The 15,293-nt window shown below is 47.9% G+C and overlaps 1 protein-coding gene across 6 annotated transcripts in view; it reads left to right on the top strand.

Annotated features, from left to right (window-relative positions):
- The first annotated feature begins 567 nt into the window (after positions 1–567).
- Positions 568–15,293, top strand: part of CCDC24 (coiled-coil domain containing 24) — a 34,211-nt gene continuing 19,485 nt past the window's right edge. For all 6 annotated transcript variants that reach the window (XM_061567491.1, XM_061567494.1, XM_061567493.1 and 3 more), the window contains exons 1-3: positions 568–622; positions 10,003–10,189; positions 13,955–14,136. In XM_061567491.1, the coding sequence (XP_061423475.1) occupies positions 10,010–10,189; positions 13,955–14,136 (362 nt within the window). In that variant the 5' untranslated portion in view covers positions 568–622; positions 10,003–10,009. The remainder of the gene's footprint in view (positions 623–10,002; positions 10,190–13,954; positions 14,137–15,293) is intronic.

Below are 15,293 nucleotides of genomic sequence, written 5' to 3'. Positions count from 1 at the left end.
AAATACAAATCACACGTAATTTTAAATCATTCGATGTGCTATGAATAAGGCCCATTGCTCGAAACGTCGAATATTATATACCCCCCCCCCCCATATATACATACCTGTCAACCTGTTATCAGTGCCTAGCTTATTACAGACCAATGCAGACCTTATATTCTTGGTTCTTTCGGTAAAGTCACGTAGAAGGGAAATAATAAAATAATAAAAATAAAACAATTAAATTCTCACGACGTTTCGATTGCAACACAAGCAATCATCAAGTGTGAAAAACCACAGCAAATGTTCTTGCAACACAAGCAATCATCATCAGGTGTGAAAACCACAGCAAATTTTCTTGCTGTGGTTGCAATCGAAACATCGTGAGACTTTTATTGTTTTCTTCTTATTATTTTATTATTTCCCTTCTACGTTGCTTTACCGAAAGAACCAAGAATATGAATCCCTGCAGTCACGAAAGCTTTAAATCGAAATTTAATTCAGACCTTATTGTTGCTCTGGGTGTGTGTCAATAAAGTTGTCCCCGTCTCCTCCCCCACAGCGCGCTGTCAATAAAGTTGTTCCGACCGTCGCCGTGGTTACCGACGACGCCGCTGCGCGCTGGGATCAGCTGACGCCGCGGGTACAAATCGTCTTAACATTTTCTAAGTTTTATATTTATCGTGCACGGTGGCTGCTTTCTTGATGTTTTAATTCGAAGTTGTTGTTTCGCGCTGTCTGCTGAGCGTGACTTCGTGGCCACGGCCTACTGTGTGTCACTGTAATGGCGTTACGGTACAATGCTGTTCGTGTACAGTCCCCTATTGTCGATCCACTGCTGGATGAAGGCCTCATTCACGACCGCGCGGGTCGTCGGGGGTTATACTTCACCACGCTAAGCACTGCGGGTCTGGTGAAGTCGGGGGGCGTATGCGTACCGTACATGGGGACATATAATTACAGTACAACACTATTTTAAAATCCTTTATATTAAGTTCGCTTGCTTGCTTGCGTGCTTGCTTGCTTACGACCGTGCAAATCTTTCGGTCGTTTTTTAACCCACTTCCCGTGATCCAATCGAGCTGACATTTTGCACACAGACTCGTTGTGCGAGACAATTAATTTTTACACTGTTTAGGGAAAACAAATTAAATATTTAATTACCAATTGTTTAATACTGGCAGACAATCATCTGACCCATAGGTGGCAGCCATCTCAAGCCAGAGGACGAGAGGACTCTAGCCGCCACGCATATAAAGGATTTAGAGTGAAAAACTTTGTTTTTACGGGTTATACTTATTCTGGACTGTCCTCTATCTAAAACCTACAGCAGCAGCAGCCTATAGCACCTGTGATGTGCATGGTGATCGCCCATCGCAGCACTATCCAGGCTCACGGCTGATTGGCTTCAAAGTTGGCCATATTCCAAATGATTTGGTCAATAGATCACATTTCATCATTCATTTATCACGTTTCGTCGTCAATCCATCCACAATCAATCCGTTATCATTAACCCATCGTGTTCATAGTCATTATTATCACATCATCCATCTGTCCCTCCATCATGAACACGTTACGTTAGTTACAGCAGACACAAATAAACAACATTTCATCTCGCCAGAGTAGAGTGATAGCCGGAATAATCGTAGAGGGAGCCCTAGTCTGGCAAGTTCATAGGTCCGGCTAGTTGCGATTTAAAACCCAACAACAATAACAAATAACCTATGTGCTGTACAATGTAAATGTACCGATGTATAATACATACATTACTGTGTGTATTGTGCTTGTTAGTGTACAGACCAACAAACAATACGCATTGCTGTGTACTGTGTAAAGATCGCGTGAATAATGCCCGCCGGTTCACTCACTAACCACCGCCTCTCCCCAATCGCTCCTCCCTTAATACGATTTACATAACTTAGAAATTATCCTAATACATTGTGTTACAAATGGTATATTACATAATGTAATCGAAAGTATACAGTATGGACGTACTTTATACATCTGATGTATTATGTAAACATTGTGTAATATCTACTGTATTTGTGCATAAAAACTATTGCACGTAGATTGTTTTTATGAATTTGTCAGTTACGTATTTACACATTCATTCATTTACCGTTTAGTAAAATTCTATTTTTCTGTTTCTCATTCACGAAACATGTTCATGAAATTGTCCATGCATCACCCCATCAATTTTTCACGATCAGTCCATCATTAATTCATTAGTCCATCAGTTAACCATAATCATATACACAGGATCTCACTTACGGTATCAATTGATTTCCCATCAGTCCATCTTCATCTTCAAAAGCATTCGTCTTTTTTTTCTGTCACATGGAAATGGAAACATAAACAAGGGTACATCGTCACTGGATGCGGATTAAACTTTTGCCATCGTCTCGCTGGAAAGTGAATATAAGGTGAAACTGTTCCATTATGTGTAGTTTGCCACTGTTTCAGTGCATTCATCAAAGGGAATCGGTCCTAATTCATCATAATCATCAGTTCATTGTCCACCAAAACTTCAGTCATAAATACAATAATACAATAATACATTTGAAGTACCGGTGAAGACACTTGACGCCGAGGTGGAGGCACACGGATATTTATTCAACAAAGCTCGTATGTGACATACAGCACTGGAGGGGGTATCGGCCCCCTCACCCGACTAGCTAAGGATACTCTTCCTAGCTAAGTCCTAGCCTGCCTCACAGTCCTCCACTACTGGGCTAGGGGAGGCTACTTGGCCCGACACTGGTAAGTCGGGCCGGCACCCGGAGTCCCAGTCCAGCTCTTAGAAGAGCACCGGCTCTGGCTTTCGGGACCACGCCGCTGGCTCGGTCCTGTTCGGCCCTGACAAGGACATCGAACGAGGGAGTCCAGGGCTCTATCTAAGACGTCTTCAGTCTTCTTAGTTAACTATAACATAACTGCCCCCGAGCCCATATAACGTCCCCTTTTATACCCAACCCTCCTTGAGGGGTGGGGCCCCGGGGGATCATAACGCCAAACCAGCCCCCCCCCAGGGTGTCTGGCTCGGACGTCGCAGAGGGCATCTCCCTGTGCACACACGTAGCCCCGCCCACTGTGTTTCTTTCCCATAGACTGCCATACATAACGGCCCTCTCTCTAACATCCCTACATCACTCCCCCCTACATAGCTCGCAGCCGTCCCGGCTGCCAACATACAGAATGACAATAAAAATGAATTTTTACCGTAACCGCGCGTGTGCCTCACTAACTTTCAACAATAACAAGAACGGCAACAAGAACACAACCAAAAAAAAAAAATGCAACAGCAAGAAGAGAAAACAACCCGACGCACCCCCCCTTGAATAAATACGAATTCCGTAAGAACAAGCTATATACAATTTGCAGCGAAGCCACCATACACACAACAGCAGGTGAGCACAACGTATGTAAATTCAATGGGCAGGGAACACACCCCCCCACACAACACACAATGAACACAACATATATACACATCTTGCGGTTTCACAACAGTCTGCGCATTTTTGCGCGTGTCCTCGCGGCGGGCCCCTCACACGGGGAAACCCCGGGTGGCGGACCGTCAGGTGGTAATCGTCCGTCCCGGAGTGAGGCCTCCTCTGATGCCGCGTGACTGTTGGTATCCCCAGAAGGGGTGGTCGGGCGTGAGCCCGTCAGTCTCGATGCACCTGGAGGTGGCACGGCCGGCAAGGCATTAGGTGAGCGCGGTGGAGACGGACCTAGTGAGTCGGTCGACCCCCCACACGTCTGGCCACGCATGTGTGAAGTGGGTTTGTGTACCGCGACGAAGGGTTTCAACCGAGAGGGGTGCACGAACCATCGCCGCTTCCCCCATCGAATGCGCACGCACTGTGGTCGCAAGACCTCGACCACTTTCACAGGGCCCCGCCACGGCCGCGCCAGCTTAGGGGAGGTAGCCAGGGGTACTTGGGGACAGTGCAACCATGCCCTGTCCCCCGGTTTCCACTGTATTACATGCGCCCGACCCAGCCTGAGACGCTCGTTCGCCTTTTGACGGAGGTCCGAGTTCAACCTCGCAGCATCCCGCGCCTCTGTTAATTTAGCCAGATTAAATTTGACGTGGTCAGCCAATTTAGTTTTTCCTTGCGGGTCGGGGATCTGCAGCTGGGCGCGAACAGGCGGGTCGGGTTCGCGACCGTACATAAGGTAAAAGGGGGAAAATCCCGTAGCTGCATGGGGTGCCATCCGGTATGCCGCCAAGACCCCCTGAATATGCAGGTCCCAATCAGTCTGTGAATCTGAGACCTGCTGTGCCATCATTGACGAAATGGTGCGATGCAGGCGCTCGACCATTCCGTCAGTCTGTGGGTGATACGGGGAGGTCCGAATTTTCTTTGTGCCTAAGAGGTCACAGACTTGTTTAAGTAATTTGCTGGAAAAATTTTTACCCTGGTCGGTCAGCAGCCGTTCCGGAGCACCTTTGTCCAGGACGTATCCCTGAACAAAGGCGTCCACGATGGCTGCTGCCGACTGGTTGGCAAGGGGCCAGGCCATGGGCCAGCGCGTAAAATACTCGACTCCTGTCAGCAAATACCTATTGCCCCTGGGGGTGGCGGGAAATGGGCCCAAGATGTCCAGCGCGACAAGCTCATTTATTCTGGACACCTTGATTGATTGCAAAGGCGGGTTAGACTCCCGTGCCGGCGGTTTCCGTTGCGCACACCGCGGGCATGAACTCAAAAGATCCCCAACATCCTTTGTCATACCAGGCCAAAAAAAATCTAGTTGTATCAGTGCAAGGGTCTTTAGAGTCCCCAGATGTAACAGGCGCTCATGCGCGGCCCACACCACTTTGCCTCGCAACTCAGAAGGGACGACCAGCCGATGTCGCTGTGATTTGCCGTCCCAATGCATGAGCAGACCCTGTACCATTTCCCATGCACCCGAATCACCTTTCACCCGCCCAGCACCCCCGACGCGACGACGCCACCCGAGGAGGGAGGTATCCTCCATTTGGAGGCGCCCCCACTCAGTGACGGGCAACCCCAACAGGGAATCCCTTCCCTGTTGTTCGATCGAATTATCAGGCAGTGGTTCGTCGTCGTCGGTGGCTGCCAGGATCGGAACCGATGCGTCCCCTGAAGGTCTGCAACGTCCCGACCCCAGGAGGCATGCACATTCCGAGGTGGTTGGCATGCGTGACAGAGCGTCCGCGTTGGTATGGCGAACGCCCTTACGGTAAGTGGTCTCAAAATCAAAATCCTGGAGAACCTCCAACCATCGAGACAACTGTCCCGATGGTTGTTGAACTCGCAGGGCATACTGTAGTGCCGCATGATCTGTGCGGACGGTGAAATGCCGACCGTACAGATATGGGCGATACTGTTGGATGAAAAAAACAATTGCCAACAGTTCTCTACGGGTGACACAATATCTCTGCTCCGCAGGAGACAACACCCGACTACCGTACGCGACCACCCGTTCAACGCCATCAACCACCTGGGAAAGCACACCCCCAATACCCGTGTTGCTCGCATCGGTGTCGAGCAAAAAGGGCTTCGAAAAATCAGGGTAAATCAAGGGAGGGGCTTTCACCAGGGCGTCCCGAAGGGAGCGGAACGCAGCCTCCTCCTCTTGACCCCAGTGGAACCGAACCCCTTTAGATGTTAAAGCGTGCAGGGGTTTAGCAATTGTTGCAAAATCAGCAACAAACCGTCGATAATACGACGCGAACCCAATGAAACTCCTGACCTCTCCCACCGAGGTGGGAGTCGGCCAGGAGCTGACACACTGCGTTTTGGCGGGATCGGTAGCAATACCTGAGCGTCCCACGATGTGACCCAAATAACGCACCGAATCACGCAACAAATGGCATTTTTGGGGCTTGAATTTCAAATTAGCAGCCCGCATCTTTAGGAAAACCGCCCGCAACCTCTGGAGATGTTCATCAAAAGTTTTACCAAAGACGATAACGTCATCCAAATAAATGAGGCACGACTCCCATTGCAGTCCAGCCAAAACCAATTCCATTAAACGCTGGAAAGTTGCCGGCGCTGAGTGTAAGCCCATCGGCAACCGGTTGAATTGAAACAAGCCGTGCGGTGTACGAAAAGCAGTTTTAGGCTTTGACTCATCATCCAGAGGAAGCTGCCAGAATCCCGAAAGTAAATCGAGTGTGGAAAAGAATCGCGCTCCCGCCAAGGCGTCAAGCGATTCATCCATCCGAGGGAGCGGGTATGCGTCGGCAACCGAAATTTTATTAAGACGCCGGAAGTCAACGCAAAACCGCAACGAACCGTCCTGCTTTTTAACCAGGACGATCGGCGCTCCCCAAGGGCTGGTGGAAGGAGAAATGATGTCTGCGGCCAACATGTCATCAACAGCCGATTTGACATGGTCCTTTTCGGCGGGACTCAACCGAAACGGATTTTGGCGAATTGGCGCGCTGTCACCCGTGTCAATATGGTGACGCAGCAAGTGAGTGCAACCCAAATCATATTTATTTCGACTAAAAACGTCGGAAAATTCTCGCAGTAGTGTTTTAAGTTGTTGACGCTCTGAATCGGACAGGTCCGTCGATCCCGCACAAAGCGCCTCGAGCCACCCTTCATCGCTGTCCGAATGCGGTCGCGACGCAGGGACAGTGTTGACGCGATTTACGGCGGGTTCCTCACACGGCACCGGCGTTGCGTGAGCAAGCACGGTCCCCTGTGGGACCACCACCGTCCGCGAGCCCACATTTAGGACCGCGATGAAGGGTTCACCATCCCCTCTCACTATGGTCTGGGCCGGAAGTAAGTCAGGTCCACTAACCCCGGCCCTAGACGGTCCCAACAGTACCCTTGTGCCCCAGCACCCTTAACGAGGGGCCGCCGAAGTTTCAAGGGTACCAACATTTGCGTCCCCGGAGGGACGCGTACCGTTCTCTCCACGAACGCCGGCACCGTCGCGAATGCCGTCCGAGTCGCAACCGGTGATGGCAGAAACGCCATGCGTCTGCCCGACGGAAGCTCTATGCAACCCTGGTCGATCAAAATTACAATCGGCATTTTGGCCAGGAAGTCCGTCCCCAGCAGGCACGGAACCGCCAGCGAGGAAGAAACAAAAATCGGCCCAGACAATTTTATTTCCCCAATACAAATTTGGGCACGAATTTGTCCGATGATGCCAAGTGAGCCCCCGTTAGCCGCATAGAATGGTATGTTAACCGGCATCAAGGGACGACTCCGGACAGGGAGAATATTATAAATTAATTCCGAAATAATAGTCGCCGATGCTCCCGTATCGACCAGGATGCGCACTTCAACCCCGTCGATATACCCCACAACGGCCGACGACCCCGACGATGCGGCAACCACACGATCGGCCAGCACGGACCACTGGCCGGGTTCGATATGGGTACCCGGAGTGGTGCGTGATGGTGCGATGGTGCGTGATACCGGCCCCCCTCTCGTCGCGGTGTTTGAGTGCGTGACGGGTGTGTGTGTGGGCCAAACGTGTGGGGTGCCGCGACTCGCCGGTTTTTGATGGTGGAGCTTGGGATGAGGCCCGTCGTCCCGGTGAGGTGTCGTCCCGCGCTGACGAGGAGAGCGGCACCCCGAGGCGACGTGGCCCCGGACGCCGCAGTTAAAACACCGTGGGAGCGGCGTCGGAGGTGACGAATGGTCGGAACGGCCCGACCCGTCCTGGCCCGGCCGTGCACTCGTCGCCTGTTGCCGTCGGTGGTCGACGGCGTAGAGTTCCTCCGTCGGAAGGGTGGCTGCAGCCACCGCACGCCCCGCCGATGCCCTGCTGGCTTTCCGCCGGAGCGACAGGAGGTTTGCGTGGAGGAGCCGCGCCGCCTGGAGCGATGTCATTTCCGCGTCCTCCTGTGCGACGACAGCGATGTCAAGGTCGTCAGCCAGGAGGAGTATTTTCTCCGTCACCATAGCGTCGATGCCGTCGTCATCCATACGGGGGAAGGCCGACTTGGCCATCGCCAGGAGGCTCGTTCGGTACGCCAGGGGCGACTCCTTTTCACCCCGTTTGCGGTCGTAGAACTCCTGTCTGCATTCCGCCGATGGTCCGTAGACCCCTCCCAGCAGCTGCAACGCCATCGGTAACGTCGCCCGCCTCTCTTTAGGTGCCGATGTGAGGGCTGCGAGCGCGTCGCTGTCGAGGAGCGCCGGCAGCGCGCAGAGAGCCTCCTCGTCTGTCCACCTCGCCATCTCTTGATGGGCGAGGAATCGCCTGCGGAACCCGGCCCAGTCCCCCTCCGCGCCGACGAACTCTTTCAGCGGGGGCAGCCTCTGATGGAGTGCAGCGGTCGTTGTTGATTCCCGCGGGCGGATGTCACCTCCACTTGGCTGTGCGTCGGTACGAGCGGCCGATGGAATCGCCTGTCGCGGTGGTGATGACGTCGTGGCTTCAGCGACGGCGATGCCGGAGTGGATGTTTAGGCTGGCCACGCCCCGAACAGCTGCAGCGTCGATGGCGGGAGATTCAAACTCGGGCTGCTCCGAAATGGCGGGAAGGCGCCCTGGTCGTTGGGCCGTCTCGCCCCGTGCTGAATCACCGGCCCCCAGCCGCGTGATGGACTCCAGCGTGGCGGCAGCGGCGTATAACAGCTCCGCCAGCCTCCCGTGAGCCAGCCGCAATGCGTCTGACTGTGATCCTCCTTCACTCGGATGCCCCGGTAAGGAGACATCAGGCTCCGGCTGCACTGTGGCTTGTGTAGCCGTCCCGGGCGTTTCGATCTCGGCAGTATCTTCTTCTTGCGGTACTTTGGCCCGCGTTGTCTTCCGCGTGTCCATGTTCGAGTTTTACTTCTGACACCAGTTGAAGTACCGGTGAAGACACTTGACGCCGAGGTGGAGGCACACGGATATTTATTCAACAAAGCTCGTATGTGACATACAGCACTGGAGGGGGTATCGGCCCCCTCACCCGACTAGCTAAGGATACTCTTCCTAGCTAAGTCCTAGCCTGCCTCACAGTCCTCCACTACTGGGCTAGGGGAGGCTACTTGGCCCGACACTGGTAAGTCGGGCCGGCACCCGGAGTCCCAGACCAGCTCTTAGAAGAGCACCGGCTCTGGCTTTCGGGACCACGCCGCTGGCTCGGTCCTGTTCGGCCCTGACAAGGACATCGAACGAGGGAGTCCAGGGCTCTATCTAAGACGTCTTCAGTCTTCTTAGTTAACTATAACATAACTGCCCCCGAGCCCATATAACGTCCCCTTTTATACCCAACCCTCCTTGAGGGGTGGGGCCCCGGGGGATCATAACGCCAAACCAGCCCCCCCCAGGGTGTCTGGCTCGGACGTCGCAGAGGGCATCTCCCTGTGCACACACGTAGCCCCGCCCACTGTGTTTCTTTCCCATAGACTGCCATACATAACGGCCCTCTCTCTAACATCCCTACACATTTACATGCCATATATACTGTACCTAAAACTTCATGTAGTACAGTACCGACAAGGTACTTGGATTGTGAGGGCTATCCCATTAAAATTATTCAAAATGACACGGAATTGCTCCTCTTCAGTGATGTTAAGGTATTATATTATTAATACGTTTAATTTATTTTACCCCACAAAGCATTCTTGTGAGCTGTAAATATACACCAGATGTAATTCAAGACCGAGGCATGTGCATTTCACTGTCGCATAACTGACATACGTTGCACATTTTAATCACTCTAACATAACCGTCACTCATGCGGTCCTGATACTCATGCATGAAGGGGTGCCGCGGTGGCGAGATGTTAACTACCTCGACTAGTATACAGGAGGTTGTGGGTTCGATCCCAATCCTGAAACCTGTACATTTGGAGTTTGCACGTTCTCCCCGTGGTCGTGTGGACTTTTCTCAAGGTCCTCCGGTTTTCCCCTCCACATTTAGAACATGCATTTATCGTATTTGGCTACTATAGGTTTCTACATGATAAGCCACATCATTGGGCTATCATTTGTGACCAGGTCACTGCTGAAAAAAGCTATATAGCTCTTGGGCCTTACCTGGTAACATATTTTTGATAAATATAAAGGTCGCTTGACTGCTCTATTTCCAGGTGAGCGATGGCTAGCTGGGCTGTCCCATCGCCCAACGCGGAGGCATCTTCTGCGGAGTGGGAGCTGAGGCCTCCTTCCTCTCTGTGGCTACTGATAGAGGAAAATGTACCCCCCGCGGAGCGGGGCGAGGTCAGGGCCGCGCTGGGAGATGGGGCCGTCACCTATAGCCAGGAGCTGCATGCAGAGGTGCCCTACCGCTACTTACACCTGCACTCGTTTATGTTTTTACTTTACATCAAGTTAAATTCCATTGACGTGAATCAATGATACCTGATGGTGTCAGCCCACGAGCTTTGATTACACTAAAGTGTTGAACTAAATGTGCGATGGACATCAGACATACCAGACTATATCAGGTTCACAGTTGTTCTTTATGAGGCTAAAAATGTCAATGGCAAAATGTTATGTTGTCAATAAGGCATTTATGAATTCGAGATGACAATATAAAATAAATGTTGTACATAATAAATAATCTGGGGGTGGAGTGATGGTTAGTTAGTGCGCTGTGCTAGAAACTTAGCTATGATTTTGATTCCTGATCATGGCAAGTGGTGAGTGATACCTGATTCTGCCTTGTCTCCCTTCAACCAAAAATAACCAACATGATAGAATGATAAAATAACCCACGTGACCAACACAGCATGGGAAGCCATTCATCTCACAATGGATTCACAAAGGATTGAAAATTATATATAATAATTATTAAACAATTTGGACATTTTACAACACACATTACCTGGAGGGATATTTAATTTGCTCTGCCTCAAAAAAATGGTTGATTTTAACGCGGGGACATTTTTGGCATGTGTTAATATTAATAAACCAAATTACTGTCAGTTGTTTATTCCATGAAGAACATGAATGATCCAAAGAAACGTGGTGAAAAGTGATATGATGCATATATTAAAAAAGTCAAAATGCATTTTAAAATAACAAAAAGTATGGCTTGGTAAACATACCGTGTTGTCTATTCATTAAACCCAACTTTATTCATTATATATGTTGGCATGGATTATTACCAAGGTTCGAGAAGAGTTGATTTCTTTCTTCCAATGGCTATGTATGTATGGTGAACTTATTTCGCACTGTACGTAGCCAGGACAACAAACTAAACACAAAAAACTGTTCTAAAGTAATTCGTTTTCAATCTATATTTAAAAGCACATAGCTCCAGTGGCCTGCCTAATATCGGAAGGAGGCGCGATGCAGTGATCATCTTTGTTCAATGGGTAGCTATAGGCTGAAGTGCTATTTTAGTGTGTAGGTATTTTATCGTCAGAGCTTGGATGTTTTTGCAACGTGAATGTGCTGTGGGCGGCTCAAATAGGGGACAGACAGACAAGGTTTAGTTGCCATAATGTGTGCAAAGAAACAAGGGCTCTTTGTTTTGGATAGTGAAACCAATGAGGACATTTATCAGGCCGGCAGTTAGTGGAGAATTCTTATTACAGTATTTTATTATTTATTTTTGCCCCCCCCCCCCCATTTAGATTTATCTGTCGTCAGTCTGTCAGGCAACATGAAATGATACCATTCCCTTAGTCCAATTTCTTCTTTCACTTAAATTATAGCTGGAAAATTGAAGGTTTCACAGTCCAAAAATTCATACTGTGGGTTTGTGTAATAGGCCCCGTGCAAACACATATATTTGCGGTTTGGTTTATAAATTTAAGCTCTAATCAGTAATTTATAAGATTCGTTAAATTTTTAATGGATAAAAAAAAATGCATTTCATGGTACAATAAATCTTTTGTATATAAACCCATCGCAGTGATGCAGTAAAATACATTTGAATGAATTTTTTCATTTTTGTGAAAATGCTTCAACAAAATGTATTTTTGTTTTCTTCTTTACTCCGAAATTTCTCAGAAATGGCATTTTTTTTTAAAGCAAAGCTTTTTGTTGGCCCTTAACTGTGCACTTTTTAATGGTTGCAGTTGTCTGATTACTGTAAGTTAAATACAGGACACTTTCCAACATGTTTCCAAAATTCTGAGCCACAAAGTAGAGTTTTGGAAAATAAGCCTTTACTTTCTGTATATTTGTCCAAAAATAACATCAATAAATAGGGAGTTGCCCAAGTGCTATTAAGTGTGTTTTCAACATCAAGCAAACCTTAATAATCGTAAACTTTACATATTTCTTTTAGTTGAGAAAATGCCAACTTCAGACTGTTTTTATTGCCTTTAATCCTCCACAGCCTTTCCAAAACACGTTTTTTTCTAAACCTTTCCACTAACTATAGCCACAGAAATGAATAACCTCCCTCAAGCATTATATCATGATCTGAACTTCGCAATGCTGCACTGCGGTTAATGAACGTTGCAATATCAGCATGTGCACGTTTTTTTGTGGCCATTATGGTTTTTTAAAGCTAGTTTACTCCAGAGGACTGTTTTTTGGGGTAATTTTAGTAATATTAAAGCTACCAGTTAGTGTCGGAGCTCATGGCAGATGGATGAGGTTTTGTCACAGACATTGGTTTCAGATGGTGCACAATTCCAGTGCAATCTGGATTGGTATTTCCCCCAAGCTCTTGGCTTAACATTCTCAAATCTTTGAGTTTTCACAAATCCTCAGATACATATGAAGGGGTTTCATCGCAGATATTAAAGCTGCCACTGCAATGTATCCTCCGCGATCACCAGTTGCGTTCGAAATTACTATCATCTGATTTTTTTAGTTAATATAGGCATTGATGGATGGTATTAAATAGCATTAGAAAAAACACATGGATATTCTTTATAATGGCCTATTTAAATTGTACTTCGAGCCATATGCAAGATTTAATACACAAATCTGAGCCGCAGAGGGACATTTGTTTTTCACTCACGTTTTCCACTCAAGACTCTTTATTTTGTTTTCACTTGACATAAATCTTAACAATAGTGAATACATGGCACAGCTTTCCACACAATTGAATTCAATAACTCTCCTCCTAATATTAAAGTTTGCACTGTTGCTTGCTGAGTGAGCTTATAGCAGTTTTTAATCTGCACGGTAATAATGAATGGCGACAGCGAGCAGGTTCCTGCAACCAAAGATTGCTGCTGGATTTCCTAGCTGTCTCACTGAATAGATGTTAAGAAAGGCAATTCTATCTTCTGTACCCTTAAAAATCATGCCTCTTATACAATTCAGAGTATGTACATATGTTAAATTTATTTCTCACCGTACGTAGCCAACGATGCTAATCGGAGGTACAAGAGTACCACTGACCTTAATTCGCCTGCAAGCAACTTAGGCAGTTAACACGAACGTTTCATATGTACAATGTTGTGGAGCTTTGTTTAGTGTATTATTAGTTCAATGTTGAATATGCAGTACAATGTATGACTCATGCAAAGTGCATGTCCAAAGTAATGGTCGAATACACATGCTCGAAAACTTCCAGTTCTTTTAATGTCTTCACGATAGTCCAATCTTCCACGCCTACCGATCAAGACAATTATTGCAATTCACTTCACCTACTTTACATGTGAATTAATATGTGGGTAAACTTGAAAAGCTGGCCCAATTGTTTGAGTCTATCATATTAGTCCTCCCTAAGTGGCAAAGACACCTTAGCTACATAAGTGCCTATGTGGTAGTCGGCAGAGGCCAGTGCAGCAAAATAAATTATTGTAGGGTATTCTATGGGTCTTTTGGTGGCGATCGAAACGTCGTGATATTTTTAATATTTTTCTTTCTTCGTGGCTTTACCAAAAGACCCATAGAATATGTATTCCTGCAGTCACGAAAGCTTTAAGTCAAGATTTATTGAATGGTACTGATTGCTGTTACCAACCTGTACTGACAACTGGTGAAGTACGGTCAAATCACCCCCAATAACTGGCAGAGGCCTTCATCCAGCACTGGATTGACAAAACGGCAGTCATCACGCTGCAATGTTAGAGTTTAAGGAAGCAGGCGCACGTGAGCGCATTAATCCTTCCCTTTGCCATCACGCAGATGGAGTGCTTGTTGGAGATTTGGAGGGAAGTATGCTCTGAGAACGGAGCAATCCAGGACACCGTTGTCCAGCAATCCCGACCTCGCCCGCTGGCCGACCCGCCATCTGTGAAGGCCATGCTGCGGCAGGAGATTCGGCTGCTGCTGCTTGGCCTGCGAGAGAAGGCACGCCAGCATGGACGGTATGCAGACGCTCGCCTTCCGGCTACAGCGAGCCCAGCCAGTCCGTGTGTCTGGAGCAAGGCTTGACAGGAATCGATGGGTTGTACCACTCCGAAAGAGGGGGCCGTGGGCGGGGGTGGATGGGAATAAAGTGATTGGTGGGGACAGCACAAAACCCAAGTTAAGATAAACCGGGAGCGATGGATGTTTAGGAATTCCAAAGTTATTGCTGCAATGGAGAAAAACAAACCGTGCATCCTTCCTTATGCCAGCATTTGTGGAATAGATCATGGTTCTGCTGCTTTGTAGAATTAACCCATTGAGAAGCTATAAGTATACAAAAGTAGGCACTGTGGTTTTTGCAAAACTCCTATTGTACTGTATTGCAACATGTTTCTTTTAATTCAAAATAAAATATGAATGTCTGAATTCATAATAGATGCATAGACTAGTCAAATACGTATTTGTATCATGCTTGATGCACTCTAAACAAAGATTAATCTCCCCCAAAACGTGTCTGTTCTAAAGTTATTATTTGTTTTACTTTCAGCTAAAAGGAATGTATTTACGAAAGCCAGTCTGAAAAGCCTTACCTCCTCTTAACGTATTATTATATGGATGGTTTCCATGAAAAATGTGGATGGAGGACGCAACGGTGGTACAGTGGTTAGCACACTGCACCACCTAAACCTGGAGGTCTGAGTTCAGTTGACGGTCATGGCCAGGGGTTGGCAACCTGCAACTCCGGAGCTGCACGCGGCTGTTTAAGGACTGCCTTGTGACGGTGTTTATGAAGGGCCACCGTCTCGTATTCAGATGCATTGCGGCTCTTGAAATATGTGCAGAGACAGACACATTTTGAGCCTTTTTTTTACCAAATTCGAAAAAATGGCTTTTCTTTGTTATTTTGGTTGCTGACCTCTGGCCATGGCCAAAATTATGTGTCAAGTGATCATCTGAACTTGTCCTTGAACCCCGACCTCCAGACTAACCAAACTCTGCAACCGACGTGGCACAGAGGCATTCATTGGACATTGATTTGACAAATAACTGTTGATTCTTTTATTGTATTATTTGCATATTATGTTCATATAGGCATACATAATGAGACACCTCAATCTCCCACTTATAAACATATCTACATTTCTTCTTTGGGTCTTTCGATGAAGTCACGTAG

This window comes from Lethenteron reissneri, chromosome 39 (assembly GCF_015708825.2).
Source record: "Lethenteron reissneri isolate LAM-NWPU_2019-01 chromosome 39, ASM1570882v1, whole genome shotgun sequence".
Taxonomy (NCBI): domain Eukaryota; kingdom Metazoa; phylum Chordata; class Hyperoartia; order Petromyzontiformes; family Petromyzontidae; genus Lethenteron; species Lethenteron reissneri.
Note: the sequence above shows the minus strand (reverse complement) of the source record. Positions and strands in the feature narration are given on the sequence as shown.